Below are 22,147 nucleotides of genomic sequence, written 5' to 3'. Positions count from 1 at the left end.
GCAGGCTCCAGGCCCTGAGCTGACAGCACAGAGCCCGATGCGTGTCTTGAACTCACAAACCATGAGATCATGACCTGAGCTGAAGTCGGCCGCTTGACTGACTGAACCATCCAGGTGCCTCATAAAACACCATTTACTATACTTGGTAGTAATTATGGTAAAAACAGAGTACAGGTGCTTTTAAGAAATCTTCTGTTCCATGTCACTTCAGTTTTCTAATGCTAATGGTAAAAAAAATTAAGGTAGAATTGTTAAATAACATGTTATTTGTGAAGTTTAGTTATCTGACTTTTTTTTTTTTTAGTACACTAAACTGTTACAAAATCAATCACATGAATAGTGGTTATAGAAAATCAGGGTAGAAATGAAAACTTATATTTGGGTGGGGCTGTGTTCTAAAAAAATTTACAACGTATGAGAGTATTAAATTACCTTGTTTGTTCTCTGAAGAATATTTCATTTCCATGCTAATGTTCATTATAAGAATTTCTGCAATAGTTTCACCTATGTGCTTCCTACTGTGTGTAAGCCCATTTTCTGTTTGTTTTTACAATGGTGCCCCCTTGTGGAGGCCACTCTTAGGACTTCACAATGGAGACCTCCATAATGCTTTCCTCTTTTCCTCTTTTCTTGCCGAGGAAAAATATGTTGTTTTCATTTGTATTGGTTATTTACTCTATTTGAATTTTTTTTTTTTCCTTGAGCCTACTGCCCCTTGTTTCACTTTTAGAATCTTGAAAAATACATTTTTTTTTTGAAAAATACTCTTTTTTTTTTTTTTAAGTTTATTTGTTTTTGACAGAGACAGAGTGTGAGCATGAGCTGGGGAGGGGCAGAGAGAGAGGGAGACACAGAATCTGAAGCAGGCTCCAGGCTTCGAGCTGTCAGCACAGAGCCTGACGCGGAGCTCAAACTCACGAACTGCGAGATCATGACCTGGGCCGAAGTCAGACGCTTAACCGACTGAGCCACCCAGGCGCCCCGAAAAATACTCTTTTAAAAACAGAGCTTTCTAGTATCAGAGTGCTATTTTCTTAACTCATTAATAAATATTTGAGGTAATTTGGATGCGTGGGTGAATTTATCATAATGATGGTTTTTAAAATATATAAATGAGCCAACAAAATTATTTTGCATTTTTAAAACCTCTTTTTTGGTGGTCTTTACTTGAAGACGTTTTCCTGTTACTCGAGTAACTGTTAACCCAAGAATTTAACGTGTTGTGTTAAATTGTTATTGTTATCTTTTGAGTTAATTTTCTTTTTTTGTTTTCCCTCCTAGGGGACCTCCGAGCTTGCACATACTGTAGAAAAATAGCCTTAAGTTATGCTCATTCCACAGACAGTAATTCCATTGGGGAAGACTTGAATGCTCTTTCAGATTCTGCTTCCTCTGTGTCTGTACTTGATCCAAATGAACCTCGAACACCTGTTGGAAGTAGAAAAGCCAGCCGCAACATATTTTTGGAGGATGATTTTGCTTGGCAAAGGTACTATCACTTAACTACAATTTTATTTATATTTGAGAGCTACAGATAGTCTTGTGACCCATGAGAGCCTTCAGTTAATATTTATCTTCTTTTATTATTTCCTACAAATTCCCCACCTTTTTCTTTGGCTTTCTTCAAAAGGATCACAGCATGTTTATCGTGATTATATTGACTAATTAGGATGTAAGCTCTGCAAGAGGAGAGACTTTGTATCATTCTTGCTCACTGTTCTACCCACTGGCACTGAGAACAGTGTAAGGTGTATATATGATCTTGATAATATTTCTTGAATAGGCAACAGAAGTTATTGGGATTAATGATTTCTTTTTGTTTTTAAGTTTATTTATTTTGAGAGAGGGAGAGGGGGAGAGAGCACGAGCCGGGGAGAGGGAGAGAGAGAGAATCCCAAGCAGGCTCTGCGTTGTTATAAATCTTGAGATCATGACCTGAGCTCAGATCAGAAGTCAGGTGCTTAACCAACTGAACCACCCAGACGCGCCCTGAGATTAATTTCTAATGTAGCTTTCTTAGAGAAAGAGAATGCTCTTAAGGTTTGTTTTTATAATATGTGTAAATGGAATTATATTGCCCTCCTAAGGAACATTTCATGTTTTTCCATAGGTCTAAATATGCTACATCGCCTGCTAGTGAAGGATGTTATTAACTCTTAGAAGTTACCTGGAATTGTTTGAATTAGAATCATAAATTCATCAGTTTCTGATTGTTTTTTGTTAGCTAAGTTATATTCTTATGCGTAACACTAAATCTGGCCATGTCAAATAGCTTAGAGTTTTAATTAACTTCTTTCTTACAAGTTATTTTATCAATCACCGCTTAAAGGTATGAGGAATTAATATATAACTAATGAAGTTAAACAGTAGTCAAGAATTACTATGTTATAGCTACATTCTATGTGTATGAATCTTAGGGACATAATGTGGAGCACAAAAGAAAGGCCCATATATAACAGTGATTATTTATGAGGTTCAAGAATATACAAAACCACACTATCTAGGTATACAAACGTGGTAAACTTAAAGAAAAGGAACAAAATGCTATTTACAACCATAGTTTCATTCAGAGCCCAGAGGGGAACGGGATTGGGTAGGGGAATATAAGCATCTCGGAGTCAGTGCTAATGGTGCGTTATTATTTGTGGCATCATGATTCTTTATACATTACATGTATTTTATAAATTTTAAAGATTGATTCTACATTTAATAGAACAATAAAAAAATGTAGGAATTCTCAGTTCTTGCTTACGTTAGCTAGTAATGCCTTTTAGTTGTACCTGGCCCTATTGTGTGAGCCCAGAATTGGCAAGTATCATCTAATAAACCAGATTTTGAAAGCTTCTTGAGAGATGTAGGATTAATGTCAAAGGTAGAATAATTTTAGTTCTGTGCTGATTGATGTTCATTCTCTTTTTGGTTTTCCCATCTCTGAGATAGGCACTGCTTTCTCCTTTTGACAGATGTAGAAGCTGAGGTTCAGAGAGATTGAGTGATGGACCCAAGTTCATACAGCTAGTCAGATGGAGAGCCTGCACTTGGACCTAGGTTTGTCCGATTCTGCAGTGCTATTCCAGCGGGTTATGGGGACTGAGAATAAAATACTTGAATTCAGGATTTCCCCTCAAGGTCACTTCAGTTTTGTGTATATGATTGATGAAGGAGTGCTGGGAGTACCCATCCAAGCAATGTATTATTTTAAGGGCATACTATATACTTAAACTACCAGTCTTTTGGCATTTGATGCACTTAATGTAAAAAAACATAGTTTCTACCTTAATTAAAATAAAATAAAACTGATGCATAATTTCATCATTGCAGGGGAAAACAATCAGCTTTTATTAAAAAAAAATTTTTTTAATGTTTATTTTTGAGAGAAAGGGAGACAGAGCGCAAGTAGCGGAGGGGCAGAGAGAGAGGAAGACAGAATCCAAAGCAGGCTCCAGGCTCTGAGCTGTCAGCACAAAGCCTGATGAGGGGCTCCAACGCACGAACCATGAGATCATGACCTGAGCGGAGCCGAAGTTGGGCGCCCAACCTACTGAGCCACCCAGGCGCCCCACAATCAGCCTTTAAATGTTAAAGCACTTCATTGAAATTGGATTTGCTTGTTACTGTCCCAAAGCATCTCCATATTTTTCTACTTTCTTTATAGTTTGATTCATCCAGACTCCTCAAATACTCCTCTTTCAACAAGGCTTGTATCTGTTCAAGAAGATGCTGGGAAGTCTCCTGCTCGAAATAGGTAAGCTGCCAAATGAAAGCTTTATATTCTGTGTTTGAATTTTTCTTTTTTTCATAGTAATGAGAAGAACAAACAGATGAAAATGGGTGAGATTGATTGTTATACTTTCTTAGCTCTAAAAGCTGAATTAAACTGTTGTTTTCCCTTTTGCTAGTTAGCTCTGGCTTGCATTCTCTTCAGTGTCTCTTTTCTAGTATTTTCCACTGGCTTCAGATCTTGGAACCCACAGCCTCCTCTTTCTTCTAGCTTAGCAGATGGCCTTATTTTCTATTTCATAGGGAAGAGAGGAGGTAACAGATGGGCACTTCCTTAACTCTTACCACCACTTACCAACTTGATTACATTTAGAGCTCATTTTTTTTTTTTCTTTTCTACCTCTTGACCAAGCTAATTCTCCATTTGTATTCTGGATCCCATCCCTGCTCATTTTTTATTGATTATCCTATTGATGTTTGTACATTAATAGTCATTTTGCTGACTTCTTACTGTTAGCATTTAAACAAACTCAGGTCACCTGTTAAAAACAAACAAAAATTTCTCCTTTATGGTTCATCTCTAGGACCTATATTCTCAATTATTTCCTTTCTTCTTAGCCAGCGTCCTTGAAATAGTTGCCTGTAGTCATTCTATACCTGCAAACTTCCTCCTCAGTTTTCACCTTACTAGATCTTACTAATGTTCACACCTCTTCACTGAAAATGCTTTCTTTTTTATAAGCTTAAGTGTTGACTAAGTAGTTATAAACCTGGAGAACTAGACATCTGAATGACTATGGTTTAACATACTTTCAATTTGTTCTTTCAACAAGTATCATTAAGTACCCATAAACTAGATAGTGGAATACAGCGGAGAGTCAAACACAAAAATTGAAAGCACAAATAAGCAATAAAACATAGGGGTAGAGGTTGAGATGTTAAATAGTGAGGTCAGGGAAGACCTCACTGAGAAGGTGACATTTGAGCAAAAACCCAAGGATGTGAGGGAATGAACCATGTGGAATGTTGACCATGTAGAAGAATGTACCGCAAGAACAGGAAACAACAAATTCCTAGAAGGAGCACACCTGGCAAAGGGTAACAAGAGGTCCCGTGTACCTGGACTACAGTGTTCTTACAGTTAAGTGTAAGGACTTTGTCATTTACTCTGGGTGAAATGGGAAGCTACTGGAGAGTCTGTTTTAAAAAACTTAAAAAAGAATTTTTTTTTTTAATGTTTATTTTTGAGAGAGGGAGAGAGAGAGAGAGCATGAGCGGGGAAAGGGCAATGAGAGAAGGAATTAGAGGATCTGAAGCGGGCTCTATGCTCACAGCAGAGAGCCCAATGCAGGGCTCAAACCCATGAATCCTGAGATCGTGAACTGAGCAGAAGTTGGAGCTTAACCAACTGAGCCACCCAGGCGGTCCACCCCTTAAGTTATTTTACAAGGATCTTTATCTTTGACCTGGGGAGAGCAGTTTTTCAGTTAACACCTGGTTTTGAATGGCAGCCTTGTTATTAGCTGAGTTCTCTTAAATTACTTAATCTCTGATTCTTGATTTCTTTCTATGTAGAATGGATTTACTAGTACCTACTCCATAGTGTGCCTGTGCAGATTAAATGAGTCATATAGTATCTAACGTACTGTAGATGCTCCTGCCTTTTTATCCTTTACATAGAAGCTAAAATTTGGGTTCAGTTTTTCTAAGTAGATGCTAACTAAATTTCTAGCTATAATTTTTTAATAAATAGAAGCTTGCTTGATGCTGTTGATATTCCACTTACAAATCATTTATCTGGTAACTTTGCCAAGAGACAAAATTAAGGATATTATGTCAGAATATAATAAGAGAGGAAACAAATTTTCACTTATTTTTTAATTGATCAAATTCAAAATATAATTGAAGATAACAACGCAGGTCTAATAAGAAGAAAGGAATTATTTTGGAGGGGGGTAACATTTGCTTAGTGGGGTTCAAAGTTAGTATTTTATCAGAACATTATAGACGTTCATCTAAAGACACTCTTAGTTTATCAGTTATAACAAAAACTATTTAGTCTGTAGGCCATAGTTTGCTGTCGCTGATCTGCAAGATTATTTTTGCATTTAGTCTGTGATTCTTTATATTTGTCAGCTAAAAAAACAAAAACAAACAAAAAAACCACACACGAATTTTCAGCATTTTAACAAGAATTTGTATGTTTTCTTTGAAATATTACTGATATATGAACTACATTTGTCATTACTCTCCTGTAATCTTTCCATAGTGCCTTTCCTTTACACTTATTCTGAAGTAGTTTTAAACTAACATAGAAGTTGGAAATACAGTATAGAGAATTTTTAGATAATTTCTGTCAGCTTCTCCCAATGATAATATCATACATAGCCGTCATAACTGTATCTAAAAGTACCTTTAGTGTTGGCAAGTAAGCATTTATTTAAAAATGAATTTTCGCTGTAATTTATCGATGAAGAATTTACAATTGTGTTTTCACTCTTTGTTTTTATTTCCAGATCAGCCAGCATTACTAACCTGTCACTGGATCGATCTGGCTCTCCCATGGTGTCTTCATATGAGACATCTGTCAGTCCCCAGTCTAACCGGACATACGTTAGGACAGAGACCACTGAGGATGAACGCAAAATTCTTCTGGTACTGGTCCAGTATCTTTGACCCATTGCTAGTTTGAGCATGAAGGTTGTTTATTTTATTGATTTTTCTTTTTAAGAAACCTACAAAAAGCCACTTAGCATATAAGTTAATAGAGGAAATGAAGTTTTTATTATAATCACCTAAGAAAGTGGTTAAGCATTGCATGCTCATATATTTGTATTAATATTTGCTTGACCCCTTTCATCTGGTAAGATCAGAATTCAGGTATCTATATAATAAGAGTTCCACTTTTAGTTAGGTCCCAGATTGCTTTTAAACTTTGAAAGATGTTTTGCATACACATGAAATGCTTTGCGTACATTTACTATTGTATGTTTATGTGAGATAATAATCAGTTGTTTATTGAATTTATCTGTGTATCAGATAACCTTGTTTAATCCTGTGAGTGACTTAAAGAAATGAAAATGGCTTCTGTTCTCAAGCTTACAATTCAGAAGGTAGAATTGAGGCTGATGGACAGGTCCTAAATAGTAAAACAAGTAATACTTTAATAATAAGAACTACAAAGATCCTTAGTAGTGAGGGAGTCAGGAAAGGCTTTCAACTGAAGGGCTTGACCCGGACCTTGAAGGATGGAATGGATTTAGGTTAGGCAATGAGGAAAATAAATCTTATTTAAAGGTGTGACAGAGTATAGAGGTGAAAAGGAACATGACATTTTCCATGGACCAAAGTAGGGTTTATAAGTTAGGTGAGGTTGGGGGAGAGATTAAGTTAGAGTCTGTGGGCAGTGAGAGTGGAAGTTACTTGGGGTCACCTGGTAGAACATGGTGAATTCAGCCTTTACAAGTTTAGATTTGAATCTGTAGGTGCTGGGAGTGTTTTTGAGCAGGGAGTAATGCACTGAAGGCCTTTCTTCAGGAAAATTCACCAGACAGCTAGGTATAGATGAGAATGGTGAGAAGCTGGTGGAGTGAAGGGCACAAGAAACAGATTAGTGTGACTGATGATTGTGTCCTCTCCCTTGCCCTGTCTCCAGCGAGGAGTATGCAGTGTTGTACTTAGATAACTAGGAGACTGATCATACACGCCATTGACTGAAAAAATTGATTAGGAATGGTGGTTTTTAAGAGAAAATGTTATGTTTGAAATTAGATGAGCTGAGTTCAAGCTGTTCCCCATGCACATGTCATTTCTATTAAATCAAGGGAGTTAGCTCTGACAAATTCAAGTTGAATTTCCTTTTATGAGTCTAAAAATCACAGGAGAGAATTTGAAAAGGTATGTCATATCCTTCTCAGGAGTAATTATTTGCTTATAATGTGATTTTAGGACAGTGTTCAGTTAAAGGACCTGTGGAAGAAAATCTGCCATCATAGTAGTGGAATGGAGTTTCAGGATCACCGTTACTGGCTGAGAACGCATCCCAACTGCATTGTGGGAAAAGAGTTAGTCAACTGGTTGATCCGAAATGGGCACATTGCTACAAGGTAATGTAATCTTAAGAAAGACTTTTTGACATTTATTTATTTATTTATTTATTTATTTATAATGAGGCTATGACATTGAGATATAAGTAAGGGGAGCAAATGTTATGTTTTGTGAATAGGGTGCTATTTGTTTCTGCATTTGGTGCTTAGGGTGCTAATTAGTCACCCCTTCTCCCTCCTGGCTTTTAGATAGTAGCAGATAGATGCAAGGAGCCAAATGGGGTCGCAATTTACCTTATTTATTAAAAGCAGAAGTTTAGTAATTCCCACAACACAAAGCTCTCTGATTAAGCAGAATTGGGGAATGTAGCTAGATATTAAAAAGCACAGTGGATTCTCCTGCTACTGTTCCCTAATCTGGACATTACAACCTATCTTGGGAATTGAGTCCATAAGTTATGCCTGGAGTGTCCTAGCTCGCCTCATGATTCATTTGTGAAGAAGAGACAGATCCTGTTACCTTTCAAGATATCACATCCCTAAGCTGTTCTACTTGATTAGATTAGCTGCTGCTCCTTTCCTGGGAAGAAACAAGTATGTAGGAAGAGAGAATAAAAGGGTTAGCAGTGAAGCCCTGGGTTCCAGTTTTGCCTGTATTTCTCTTAGTTTTGTGCCTTTACTCAGTTTATTTAATCTCTCTGAGACTTAGAGCTCTCAATTCCAATGTGAGGAAAATATATGGTCCTGTGAAGAAGCGCTGAGGATATTATTTCATAATATGGGCTAAAGAGCTTTATAAATTGCGAAATGCCGTATAAATAAAATGTGTTGTGTCTATTTCATGTATTTATGTATATATATTTCATACCTATGTCTGTAATACGTGGTATTGTCATCTCATCAAGACTGTAAGCTCCTTGAGGGCAGGAACCATGTTATCCTTTTTTTTTTATTCTAGTAAGTACAGAGGTATGCTCGCACTGAGCACTTGAGCACTTCATACGTGTTTGTTGTAAATAAAATTAGTTTTTGGTAGGACTGCCTTATCAGCAGGTTCTCCTTTATTTTGGTATCTGGAAAAATCTTTTAATATAGCTCCAGGTCTTGCTTCTTTTACCCCTCACCTCTCCATGGACCATCTGAAATTTCAACTGATTAGAACGGAAAAAAAAATTCATCTTGTGTCTCATCTTGTACCTGTGAAATTATCCTAACTTTTAAAAGTTTTAATTTTTTGGTCTTAATTCAGGGCACAAGCTATAGCAATCGGACAAGCCATGGTCGATGGACGTTGGCTGGACTGTGTCAGTCATCACGACCAGCTTTTCAGGGATGAGTATGCGCTGTACAGGCCATTGCAGGTAGTTTTCCGTGTCCGCCAGTGAGCACATAGCTCGCTTGGGAAGTCTTTCTTGATCAGTGGGAATAAAAAGTAGTTGAATTACTCACAGATACATTTTCCTAACATGTTTTCTCTGTTGTTTGAAAGTTAAACACAGGTTTACTTGGTAGCAGTGGTATGAAAAACCAATTGGAATGAGACACTTTTCAATTGGTATGGCTTTTCTTAAGCTTGACCCCGTATTATCGTTGCCTGTTATTTACCTTTAATGGTTTTCAGTTTTACTGTGCCTGTGGTTTTAGGACTAAGAGAGAGTATACGTCATTAAACGATTGAAAAAATTTAGTATCACCCATGCAGTAGATTTTGACGCATTAGCAGTATTGTATAGCAATGGTAAAATGATGGCTGTGTATATGTCTTTTAATTAGGGAAGTGGAAATTATTTAAAATAGAACTTTTTAAGCAGATAAGCTTTCACTTTCGGTTTATGTTAATTTGTTGTGTATAATGTTTAGTCGTACCTTTGTGAGCCAAAAGTGGAAACTCAGAGGTCAGAAAAGACAAAGGTATGGTATTATTTGTTAAAATTTAACAGTTGCTTTCCAGAAAGTGTCCTAGCATTGACATAGGATTAGAATAAATTCTAAGCCATGTTCACTCTCAGGACTAAAAAAGATGAAATGAAACTGTAAAATCTGTATATTATGTTCTCATAATGTGCTGCCTAAATCTGATTAATGAGAATTATAATTTTAAGAGTGGAATTGTCAGCATAATGTTGGTTTGCAACTTAGTTTGTATTAATTAGCTTATTTTTATGTAAATCTCTTTAGTGGTGAGCTTTGTAGAAGTATTGGGCTAGCGTTTATTTGTAGTGTGACAGACAGCCTCACAGCATTGCCATTGAAAGTGAATGACTTGGCTCTTGTCTTGATCTTTCCAGAGTACAGAATTTTCCGAGACCCCTTCTCCAGACAGTGACTCCGTGAACTCTGTGGAAGGACACTCTGAGCCATCGTGGTTTAAAGACATAAAGTTTGATGACAGTGACACGGAACAGATAGCTGAAGAAGGTGACGATAATTTGACTAGTGAGTTTAAACTTTCTAACATTTTAATTTTTATGACTCATTACTGTGTATGTCTGATAAAATGAATGTTTTGTTTGTTTAGTTGAAAGAATCCTACTTTAAGTTTTGGCTCCAACTAAACGTAAACATCTGATAGCAATCCTTGTTCTAGATACAGTATTTTCTTAAGAAACCAACTTGTTAGGCTACTGGCGTTTTCAGATTTTGCCATAGTCTGTAGTTTGCAGCAGCTTAAAAATAACTCTGAGCTAATAATATCGCAGCAGACAACTTTCTCACCTCTTCACTATGATATCAGACTTTCTCTCTGCAGAACCTCCAATATATTTCTCCATTTAAAAAATTTATTTTATATTTAATATGTTCAAATTTTATTAAGGCTACACAGAAGTACGTGAAAATACTGTATCCATTTTGGTATTGCACATTGGGCTTGTATATTAAAAAAACATTTTTCTCCTTTCCTCCAATACCCTGATGAAACCCGTTTTTACTCCCCTCCTCTCCCTATATTTCTTTCCCCTCCCCAACACTAAAAGATTCTGCCAGTCCTAGCAAGCGCACATCAGTCAGCAGTTTCCAGTCCACAGTGGACAGTGACTCAGCCGCGTCCATCAGCCTGAACGTGGAGCTGGACAACGTGAACTTCCATATCAAGAAGCCCTCCAAGTACCCACATGTGCCCCCTCACCCTGCTGACCAAAAAGGTAGGAGGTAGTCACCGTCTGGAATCCAAGCACAGGCTGGAGAGCTGGGCCGTAGGATCTCACGCCAGCCTGTCCTTCTGGCTTCGTCGGTCCCACACGGCGGAGGGGACGTGGTGTGGGTTTTGTTCCACCCTTTCTCATTTTCCCCACACCCCCTCCCCACACTTTTTTTGGTCGGTTCCTTTTATTTCTCGTTTTCTCCCTCAGTACCACCACACCCAATTTAAATAAAGCTTGTAGTCTTTCAAAGGAACTACATCGGACTGCTCTTCCCTGTAGCATAATGTGCAACTTCCAAGGTGGCATTTCTTGCATTTATAACATGGACGTTCTGCTCTATTCATTTCTCTTTCTTTATTTAACGTTTTAAAGCCTATTTGCTTGTGCTATTAACCAGTAATGTAGTATTTCACTAAACCCTTTCAGGTGCTTGAACTATATTCGGGGGCGGGGCGGATATTCACACATTCCAAAACATCTTTCTACTAGAATTTAAAATGCTTATTATGGAAAGAACAGACCGAGGATGCAAATTTATTTCCTGATATCATTGTATTTTTTCCATGGTTTCTAACTGTGAAGAAGCTTCTCACAGATATTTGTTTGCAGGGAAGGATTGTGTTGATCATACTCGCACGTGTACTTCCAGGCCACGTACTAGTTATTATTTCCTTTTGTTAATAAATATCATTCTTGTGTCCACCTCAGAAAAAATGCTTGTTATGTTTATGCCATATTTGTGAAAAAGTTTTCTTCTCTGAGTGATACAAAATGAATGCATTATTTTTAGCTGTCTTATTTGAAGCTGTATTCTACTGACTCACAAACAATAATGGCCATATTCAAAAGACATTTGGTATAAAAGGAAAAATAAGGTAAAGCATTGCTAAAATCCATTAGTGGCAGTACCTAAGAAATGAAATGCTTTTTTAAAATGGATGTTGAGGTTTACTCTTTTGGATATAATTAAAAGCCAAATTTGAGGTGCCTGGGTGGCTCAGTAGGTTAAGCATCTGACTTCAGCTCAGGTCATGATCTCATGGTTTTTGGGTTTGAGCCCTGCATCGGGCTCTGTGCTGACAGCTCAGGGCCTGGAGCCTACTTCAGATTCTGTGTCTCCCTCTCTCGCTGCCCTTCCCCCGCTCGTGCTCTGCCTCTCTCTCTCTCTCTCTCTGAAAAATAAATAAACATTAAAAAAATTTTTTTAAAGCCAAATTAAATTTTAGCCCTAAAGAGGCATTATGTAAAAGTAAATAAATTATGTAAAAGTAAAAAATACATAAGTAAATAAATAATTGTGAGGTTTCATTATGTTGTAGTAACTAAAAAATCATTATTATAAAGATGAAACAATTTGTTCTGATTTCACCTGAGGTTTGGATTTTAACATTTAGCTCTCTGAAGTTGAATTGTTTCCTCAGATTGGAAATGCTTGTGTAATTCCTTGCTACTTCTTATTTTGAGTGTAAAAATATGGTCAGAAAAGAGAAATTTTTGAACCTAAACATCTATGCTAAAATAATTAGAAACAAACCCCCATTTCTACAACAAATTTCTCATGGTTGTCAATATATTTTTTTTCAAGTTTATTTATTTAGTTAGAGAGAGAGAGAGAGAGAGAGAGCATAAGCAGCTCCGTGCGGTCAGTGCAGAGTCTGACATGGGCTTGAACTCACTAACTGTGAGGTCATGACCTAAGCCGATATTAAGAGTTGAGCGCTTAACTGACTGAGCCACCTACGTGCCCCTCATCGTTGTCAATATTAACCATTATCCTCAAGGAGTGGTAAAATAGCGTTTAAGAGTTACAGTAATAGGGGGGGAAAAAGGGTAGCAAACCATAAGAGATTCTTAACGATAGAGAACAAACTGAGGGTTGGTGGGGGGAGATGGGTGGGGGATGGGCTACATGGTGATGGGCATTAAGGAGGACACTTGTTGTGATGAGCGTTCTGTGTTGTATGTGAGTGATGGATCACTAAATTCTGAAGCTCATATACGCTATATGTTAACTACCTAGAATTTAAATAAAAACTTGAAACAACAACAAAAAAAAGTTACATTAATAAAAATGTTTGTCTTATTCAAAAATAGAAGTTTAGAGAGGATGCGGTAAAAGAGGAGACCTGACTGGCATTGAACATGAGTAAGATACAGGTCTTTATGGGAATCATCAAAAATTATAAAAACGGTGGAGAGCATTTGGGCGAGTGTGAAAGGACAGTCCACTAGACACGGACGTTCGGGTGACATGAACTATAGTCTGGTCCCCTGGAGCACACTGGGTGATGCTTTTGTATTGGAAATGACAGGCGTGGGTCAGAGGTGGCATCTGTTGTGATGGAGGATATCTCTTCTCTGGACAAGTGTGTTGGCGATGCAGTCTTGTTTTGCTGAAAGTAGAATGTGAAATACATGTTTGACTTGATGTTGATTCCACATCTTGGAAAGTTAAGGAAATTATGAAAACCATGAAGGAAGTGACCAGTCATTATAGATTTTGTTATAGCAAAAGGTGGACTGCTGGGCAGTTAGACAATTTGCTTTAGGACGCCTGACCTCGTAATGTTGGGAGAGGAATGAAATAGGAAACTTCGATAATGAAATTTGTACAGTATTTTTACAACCTCAAATTGTATCCCTAAGGAAATTTAAAGGGGAAGCATCTGCAGTTGAAAAAAATCACCATGAATCTTTTGCAACCTCTCTGCTCTCAACCCTTTAAAAAGATGGTCTGCAAAAGTTGTGAGAGATAACCTTTATATGGGGTTGAATCTGAAAGTGGGGGCTAGCACTTAAAAGAAAAAAGGGATAGTAGAAGTCTAAATTGCGCTGATGGATGGACTAAATGCCAAGGACATCTCAAGGACATCTCAGAAAAGATTTGGTTTTTAATGTTTATTTTTTATTTTTGAGGGGGAGGAGGGGCGGGGGGCGGGGCAGAGGATCCAAAGTGGGCTCCACGCTGACAGCAGAGAGCTGGATGTGGGGCTCAAACTCACAAACCGTGAGATCATGACCTAAGCTGAAGTTGGATGCTCAACTGACTGAGCCACTCAGGTGCCCCTCAGAAAAGATTTTTAAAATTGTGGTGTAAAGAAAGAAAAAAATAATGCCAGTGATAACGAGGAAGTTTATATAATATTAATTTAAGCTTCCCCCCTCGCCTCCATTGAGATAATCTTATCAGGAAAGAACTTACATGGTTAAAAGGAAAGTGAAGTCCAAGATAATGAGAAGATAGGGAATGCCAGGTTTTTAAAAAAAATTTTTAAAGTTTATTTATTTTGAGAGAGCGAGAGAGAGCAAGCACAAGCAAGGGAGAGGCAGAGAGTGAGGTAGTCGTGGAGTCCAACATGGGACTCCGTCCCACAGACTGCAAGATCATGGCCTGAGCTGAAATAAAGAGTTGGATAATTAACGGACTGAACCACCTAGGTGCCCCAAGAATGCCTGGTTATTTTAGTCTTTTGTCAGGTTTGGTCAAAATATATACTAGATTATTTAAAGAATTTAGAGCTGTGATCATGGGGGCCAGAGTTCGTTATCTTAAAATTGTGGAGAAAAGGAGAGGGTGGAGAAAAGGAGAAAAGGGTGACTGTAGTGACAGAGGCAATAAACTTTTGAAAAAGTAGGTTCTTGATTTGACATTAGAAGTTGGCAAAATTGGGGGCGCCTGGGTGGCTCAGTCGGTTGAGTGTCCGACTTCGGCTCAGGTCATGATCTCGCGGTCTGTGAGTTCGAGCCCCGTGTCGGGCTCTGTGCTGACAGCTCAGAGCCTGGAGCCTGTTTCAGATTCTGTGTGTCCCTCTCTCTCGGACCCTCCCCCGCTCATGCTCTGTCTCTCTCTGTCTCAAAAATAAATAAACGTTAAAAAAAAATTTTTTTAAAAAGTTGGCAAAATTGTAGAAAAATTTAATGAAAAGAATGTACTGTTGTATTTAGAAAGGGGAGTGGTAGTGAGTGGGCACCAGTGTTGGTTTACTATAATAAGTCTTTTCAAAACAACCCTATTTCCTTCTTTTATGGTAGTAGGAGATTGGTAGCTCAGGAGACTGTGGTGAATCCTGTTGTCTTTGGTGTTAATAAGATATTTAATGGTCTCAATAACTTTGTGGACAAAGAGGATAGTTTTGCACTTATATACTAAGGAGGTAGTTATAGACAGTAGTCATGTTTACCTGTTAATAGCACAGACTCGAGTCTCTATGAGTCTCTGTACAAAAAACACACATAAAGAGATTAGTGTGTTTGGCAAATGTAGGAACTTAAGGGTGTCACTCTTAATATGACACATGGATTTGTACTTTAATGGTTGTGCCAGATATTGAAAGAGTAACCTGATATCAACAGAAAAGGGATGCTCATAGGTTATGCTATAGGGTTGTCTATCTGTATTCAGTTCTTGCTCAACAAGCTTGTTTTTTTTTTGGTCAGCAATTTTAATGTTTTCCAGATTCACAAATTTTTAAAATATGGAAAGAATAACTAGCACATTGGATAGCAGAATTGAAATCTAAATATCTTTATTTTCTTAAGCAATCGACTGAGGCTAATAAGATGAAATTTAACACCTTTAAACATAAAATAATGTAATTAGGCTTAAAACATCTATTAATACTCTGGAGAAAGTTGTCCTTTTTTTAAAAAAAATTTTTTTTAATGTTTATTATTTTTGAGAGACCAGAGAGAGCGTGAGCAGGGGAGGGGCACAGAGAGAGGGAGACACAGAATCCGAAGCAGGCTCCAGGCTCTGAGCTGTCAGCACAGAGCCCAACGCAGGGCTCAAACTCACGAACCGTGAGATCATAACCTGAGCCGAAGTCGGATGCTCAACCGACTGAGCCACCCAGGTGCCCCGAAAGTTGTTCTTAATAGTTCGTGTGATGTTGTCTGAGAGAAATTATATTTATTTTGTATATGGCTGAAGGAGAAGCTAGGTTCAGGAGTTAGGAGTAGTGAGCTCTTGCTGCCGGGCGCTGGGGGTGCCCAGGTGGTGTTGAATGTCCACCTTTCAGAGTTATTGAGGATTGATGCCTACATTGGATGAAACGTTAGGTACCTTGGTGACTTCTAAGTTTCCTTTTAATTCTGAATCTGAAAGGAGAAATCTAGATTTGACATTTTAAAAGAATGGTAAGGAATGTAAGGAATCCTTCAGCCTATTCAGTAAGAACAGAATAGAAGAGATTCAGCATCAGAAAGAAGGTAATTATTAAGGTCATTTGCAACCTAGAGAGTCTAAAATTTAAGGACTTTCTAGGTGTTTATGGACTTAATAAATGTTTCTGGCTTTCACAGTTCTCTGCTGTTAGTTTTTAGCATACTAACAAGAATTATCCTTTGTCTGCTTTTCTTGTGAAGTTGAAATACAGTATTGTGTTTCTTCTGCATTGTGGTTAAGATTAACACTGATTACCAGAAAGTAAATATCGTCAGAGTGAACTGATAGTAAAGTGAAAGAATAAAACACTCCTCTGCCTCCGGTTTTCATTCCTCTAAAAATACAAATGGGAATGGGTGGTTTTTTAGCTTTCCATTGAAGTTAAAGGTAATATTTATTAACTCTTTTCTTAGGAATCATCCTCTATCTTCCGAGGCTAAGGAAATTTGGATTTCTTTTTTTTTTTTTTTTTAATTTTTTTTCAACGTTTTTTGTTTATTTTTGGGACAGAGAGAGACAGAGCATGAACGGGGGAGGGGCAGAGAGAGAGGGAGACACAGAATCGGAAGCAGGCTCCAGGCTCCGAGCCATCAGCCCAGAGCCTGACGCGGGGCTCGAACTCACGGACCGCGAGATCGTGACCTGGCTGAAGTCGGACGCTTAACCGACTGCGCCACCCAGGCGCCCCAGGAAATTTGGATTTCTAAAATTGATTGACATATCTGCACTTAAAAAACAATCTGCTGTTTTTTTATCTTATGTAAGCAAACCCCTCATTTTCATAAGCTCATAAAACTGAAACAGTGGGATCTTGTTTGATTAATTATTCACTGGTGGTAAAATTTGGAGAGTAGTACAATTAAAATACATTTTATTTTGTGTTGAAGCAGGATTCTGAACGAGTCTTGACAAGTTTGTGAGTAGAACCTAGAGAAGTGAAAATCATAGCTTCCATAAGCCTCTAGGTCTAACTTCCCATTTACAGGAGAACATAGGAGCAAGTTAAACTGCCCCATGAGGAAGCATTCCGATCAGATCCGGAATATGGGACATTCCACAGGACCTTTGGCCTGGGTTCTTTCAAAATTTAATATCATGACTAAGTAAAAAGGTAGGGAGTTTGCTCTGTTCTAAAAGAGAATGAAGGGAATGCAATGTGTGAATCTTAGTGGATCCAGGTTTGAGGCAAAAAATTTATTAAAGCATTTTAGGAACAGATAAATTCAAATGTGCACTAACTTGACAATATTAAGACATTGTCAATTTTTTTGAGTGTATAAATGGTATTGTGGCTATGAGAAGAATGCCCTTATGTTAAACATTTTTTTAGTGTTTATTTTTGAAAGAGAGAGGGAGAGCGAGCAGGGGAGGGGCAGAGAGAGAGGGAGACAGAATCTGAAGCAGGCTTTGCACTGTCAGTGCAAAGCCCGATGTGAACCCCTGAATTGTGAGATCATGAGCTGAGCTAAAGTCGGATGCTCAACCAACTGAGGCACCCAGGTGCCCCCAAGAATGCTCTTATTTTTTATTTATTTATTTATTTATTTTTAACGTTTATTTATTTTTGGGACAGAGAGAGACAGAGCATGAACGGGGGAGGGGCAGAGAGAGAGGGAGACACAGAATCTGAAACAGGCTCCAGGCTCTGAGCCATCAGCCCAGAGCCCGACACGGGGCTCGAACTCAGGGACCACGAGATCGTGACCTGAGCTGAAGTTGGACGCTTAACCGACTGAGCCACCCAGGCGCCCCAAGAATGCTCTTATTTTTAAGAGATGCACGCTGAAGTATTAGTGGTCAAGTGTCATGATGTGTGTAATTTCAAATGGTTGGGGAAAACCTACATATATGTAGAAAGAAATCAGATGTGGTAAGTTAACAGTTGTTGAATCTGGGTGAAGGGTATACAGGATATTCTGTATGTTTGAAAATGATCACTCCTGGGGGGGGGTTAGGAAATATATATTACATATATGCATATATATAAAAGTAAATGTATATGAAAAGTAAAGCTTGCAAAGCCAATATATTAGTTGAACAAACAGGTTGGCATTATTCATTCTGTGTGGGAGGTGTAGAAATGAAGTATAACATCTATTTTTATTTGTCCACATACTTGATTTATTGTATTTGAGTTGGCACACATGAATTTTCTATGTAAAACTTTTTCTCTGCTTTCTTGTTCAAAGGATGATCATATTGGCTTATAAACATAATGACTTCTGAAGCTTGTTTGTTATAAGTGAAATCTATTTAAAATGCTTAAAATACGTTGTGGTTTAGTTTGCATAGTAGAAAGAACCTAGAAAAGTTACAGGGGAAGTGAAGAATAAGTTTCACTTGTAAGAGAAGTATTTAATATTCTGAAAGTTCTAAAAGCACACAGCATGTGTTCAGTTACCTTCTGGCAACTCTTTGGCAGTGTTTGATTAGAATTTTGAAAAACTGAAACTCTAATTCAGAAACTCCTAGAAATCCTGATGAGTTATCTCTATTCCCTGCCAGTGTCACTTGTGTATTAATTTGCTTTATAGCTTGTAGTCTGAAATTAAAAAAAAACCAAAACACCTTATATATTTTTTCAGGTGGCTTCTCTACCCAAGAACTACTTTGTGTATAGACAGAGTCATTATCTGTGAAATCATACAGCTGTTCATGAGAAAAATAGTGTAACTTTTTTGGCTTTTCATGCCTAAATTAGTGAAGATCTCAATTTTCGTAAACTGTTTCAGCTTTGATAAGGGAAAAGCAATCTGTTAAAAGATTATCCGACTTTACTGCTTCAAGGTTCTTTTGAGTTATTATTCAAGTCTTTCAAGTCTGTTAAGTTTAGTATGAAGTGTGTGGAATAAGTCTAAAGATGCTTTTTTAGCCTAACGCTCTCTTGCATTGGCTGGGCAGTGTTGGGTTTAGTATGAGTAATACTTCGTGTGTAGGTGTGTTCTCTGTATAATTACGCTGGCAAGTTACAGTCATAAGTCTCTGCTTTTCTTCCCACTCTCTCTGCTCTCTCCCTGGTATGCAGAGTATTTGATATCTGACAATGGAGGACAACAACTCTCAATAAGTGACGCCTTCATCAAAGGTAATTTTCTCAAAAGCTGTACACGGGATATTGTGTCTTGTTTGTGAGGATGTGCTTAGGGCCTAGCACACTGATTGGCACAGAGTAGGTACCGCAAATAAATTTGATTGTTTTAATATAATGGGAACACAGTTTTTGATACATATGGTGACTCTGAGAATGTTGGGAGTGAAGAATATAAACTTGGACTTGGTTTGAGACAGGCTATCTGATCTGAAGGGTAATTGTTTAAAAGCTTTTAAATAGAATTTGCATTTTATTCTTGTAAAGGCATACATAGCTTATGCTTTCCAAATCATGAATATAATATTAAGTATTGATATACATATCATCAAGGATTCTCAAACCGTCAGAAAGCCTCCAAGGAGATCTCATCCAATTGAGGACACTGCTTGCCCTGTGGAACTGGGAAGAGAAGTGGGCAGAGGAGATAAAGAACTGATTCTGCTGGTCCATATCTTGGGGATGGAAGGCAGTATGGAAGAGTACAGTCTTCTCTTACACCTTCCCTACTTAGCTTACTGTGGAGTACTGACATGCTTAATTAGTTCATAACCCTCCACAGCCTAGACCTTAGACAGTGGGAGGGCTTCAAATAAAAGAGAAAAGGTGGGGCAGGCTGGTGCACAGGGGGCCATTCGCAGCTGATCTCAAAATTTAGCAGGGTTTCTATATTCACCTCTGAACACCTGGTTCAACCAGAAGTTGATAGGCCCGCTGTTTACATAATTAAAATATACAGTTTTTGTTCCTTGCATGTGGACATGTTCTTTACTTTATAGTGCTGGACCATTATGTTGGAAGCTGTTTTGTTTGGTTGGTTGGCTTTAAGAGGGGGGAAGGATGAGAGAATTTTTGTAAACGTTTCCCACCTCTCTCCATTTATTCAGTCATATTTTTCAGTAGTTATATAGTGAACATTTTTTTTTTTTGCAAAACTTTTAATGTTACCTATTTATTGTTTAGATCCACTTTCATTCTTTTTAAAAATTTAAAGATTTTACAAAATTTTACATAGATTGTTACCATGTTTTAATGTTTCTTTGTAGTTCATTTTTGGGTCTGACTTATAAAAATTTGGCTTAAAAAAAGGCCTTTGTTTTTTATATTGAGAAAGAAACACTATTAAGAATTGTCTGGATAAACTTTCTACACTGTCACATGCTGGTTCAGACGTATCAGAGCTGAGCTTTTCTCTTTCAAGTTCAGCACCCACACTATCACATGTTGTTCCGCCAGCATTCAGAGTTGTGCTGAATGTAGTTTTTAGTTTGCGTTATTATAAGGAAAGCTGGCCTCCTTTTTTAATGTCCCCAGCTGAATAAAAGGACTATAAAAAAATCTCATTTGTTTCTCAGAAGCCATATTTAAAATTGTTGGCTTAAGAGTCCTAGTCACTTACGTAAATTTGCTTTCTGGTGTTCTGTCTCTGATTTTGGCTGTTATGAGTTGATGATCTAAGTCAGACTTAATTTTTTTATTTGTGTATTGACACATGTCCTTGCCTTTTTATACCAATAGTTTGAACTGACAGACTTTAAAAAATTTGAAAGGATAACTTGGCACTTTCTAAACCTGTAAGTATATGGTATAAAATGCAACAGCGAAATACAATTTCTTATTTTATACTTAGAATCCTTATTTAATCGTCGAGTTGAGGAAAAATCCAAAGAGCTGCCTTTCACACCTTTGGGTTGGCATCATAACAACCTGGAGCTGCTGAGGGAGGAGAATGGAGAGAAACAAGCCATGGAGAGGTTGCTGTAAGGCAGTGAGCTTTTTGATTTTAATTTTCCATTTTTATAATGTTCGGTGACTTGGTGGGCATTTGCATAGTAGTTTTTCTTCCTCATGAAATCAAAAATACTAAGATTACTTAGGAAATAAAGCCTATTGTGATGAACTTTCTTGTAAGAGTCCTCAAGTGTGATTGTCTGTGCCCACTGTAATTTATGGGGTAAAATTTCATTGAATGAAAGGGGTTATCTTAATTGAATATACTCACAGATTTCTTAATTGAATATACTCACAGATTTCATTCATGTGCAAGATCATTAAGGCGCAGATAAAATAAGATTGACTCAAACAGATCTTCAAGCCCTAATTCACATGCTTATTTCTTTGTAGAGTGCCTGTTGATTTTCAGAATTCTTGTCTCTGGCGGTATTAACTCTGCAAACTTCTTTCTTGTGACATTTTTGTAGCTCAGCTAATCATAATCACATGATGGCACTACTCCAGCAGTTGCTCCATAATGAGTCATTGTCACCATCTTGGAGGGACATCATTGTATCACTGGTCTGCCAGGTTGTTCAGACAGTCCGACCTGATGTCAAGAACCGGGATGATGACATGGACATCCGTCAGTTTGTCCATATTAAAAAAGTGAGTTCCGCTAATGCTTTTCTAATGCTAGGTGCTGATCGGTGGGCCTGGCAGTAATTTGGCTCTTAATGGTCATCTAAAGGGGGTTCTCGGTGAGGAGGGGAAGGTTTTTCTGCCTGATATGTTTGTTAACAATGAACTCAGTGGTCATGGAAGCCACTCATGGGAAGTGAGAGGTGAATAGAAGGGGTGAATTGGGCATGGAGTGAATTGGGAAACCAAGCAAATACGGTTTCTTCCCTTCTTGCTTCCTTTTGCTTGATGTGTCGTCTATGAGAAGACCTCTTCCCACAGATTACTGTCACTGTTCTGAGGAAAAGCAGTGGGTAATTGCTTTATTTAGCTGGTAATGGAGTCCTGTATGTATTTTTTGCCTATGACGTTTGACTTAGTAATGGTTTTAATTGCCAATTTGTTCGGTCAGATTGGTATTTTAGAGCACCAGCTAATACTGTAGAGAGTGGGAAATGGGTAAATAGACAGTCGTGCTAGATGCCATTAATTATTGGTTGAAAGGAAGAACTATATTCTGGAACTTCTTTTCTGATTTGATTACATAATAGTTAAAACTAAAAATGGAACTAAATAATAACATCCAAACGAC

General features: G+C 37.7%; 1 protein-coding gene across 4 annotated transcripts in view; it reads left to right on the top strand.

The window, feature by feature from the left end:
• Nucleotides 1-22,147, top strand: part of PIKFYVE (phosphoinositide kinase, FYVE-type zinc finger containing) — an 80,743-nt gene that overhangs the window by 14,434 nt on the left and 44,162 nt on the right. For 3 of the 4 annotated variants that reach the window (XM_049615025.1, XM_049615022.1, XM_049615023.1), the window contains 10 exons: nucleotides 1,282-1,489; nucleotides 3,656-3,745; nucleotides 6,237-6,375; nucleotides 7,669-7,826; nucleotides 9,016-9,127; nucleotides 10,055-10,202; nucleotides 10,742-10,909; nucleotides 19,099-19,158; nucleotides 20,792-20,921; nucleotides 21,363-21,543. In XM_049615025.1, coding sequence (XP_049470982.1) covers nucleotides 1,282-1,489; nucleotides 3,656-3,745; nucleotides 6,237-6,375; nucleotides 7,669-7,826; nucleotides 9,016-9,127; nucleotides 10,055-10,202; nucleotides 10,742-10,909; nucleotides 19,099-19,158; nucleotides 20,792-20,921; nucleotides 21,363-21,543 — 1,394 coding nt within the window. Of the gene's footprint in view, nucleotides 1-1,281; nucleotides 1,490-3,655; nucleotides 3,746-6,236; nucleotides 6,376-7,668; nucleotides 7,827-9,015; nucleotides 9,128-10,054; nucleotides 10,203-10,741; nucleotides 13,778-19,098; nucleotides 19,159-20,791; nucleotides 20,922-21,362; nucleotides 21,544-22,147 lie in introns of those variants that run through there. The other variant, XM_049615024.1, reaches the window with a different exon arrangement.

This window comes from Panthera uncia, assembly GCF_023721935.1.
Source record: "Panthera uncia isolate 11264 chromosome C1 unlocalized genomic scaffold, Puncia_PCG_1.0 HiC_scaffold_3, whole genome shotgun sequence".
Lineage (NCBI taxonomy): Eukaryota > Metazoa > Chordata > Mammalia > Carnivora > Felidae > Panthera > Panthera uncia.
Note: the sequence above shows the minus strand (reverse complement) of the source record. Positions and strands in the feature narration are given on the sequence as shown.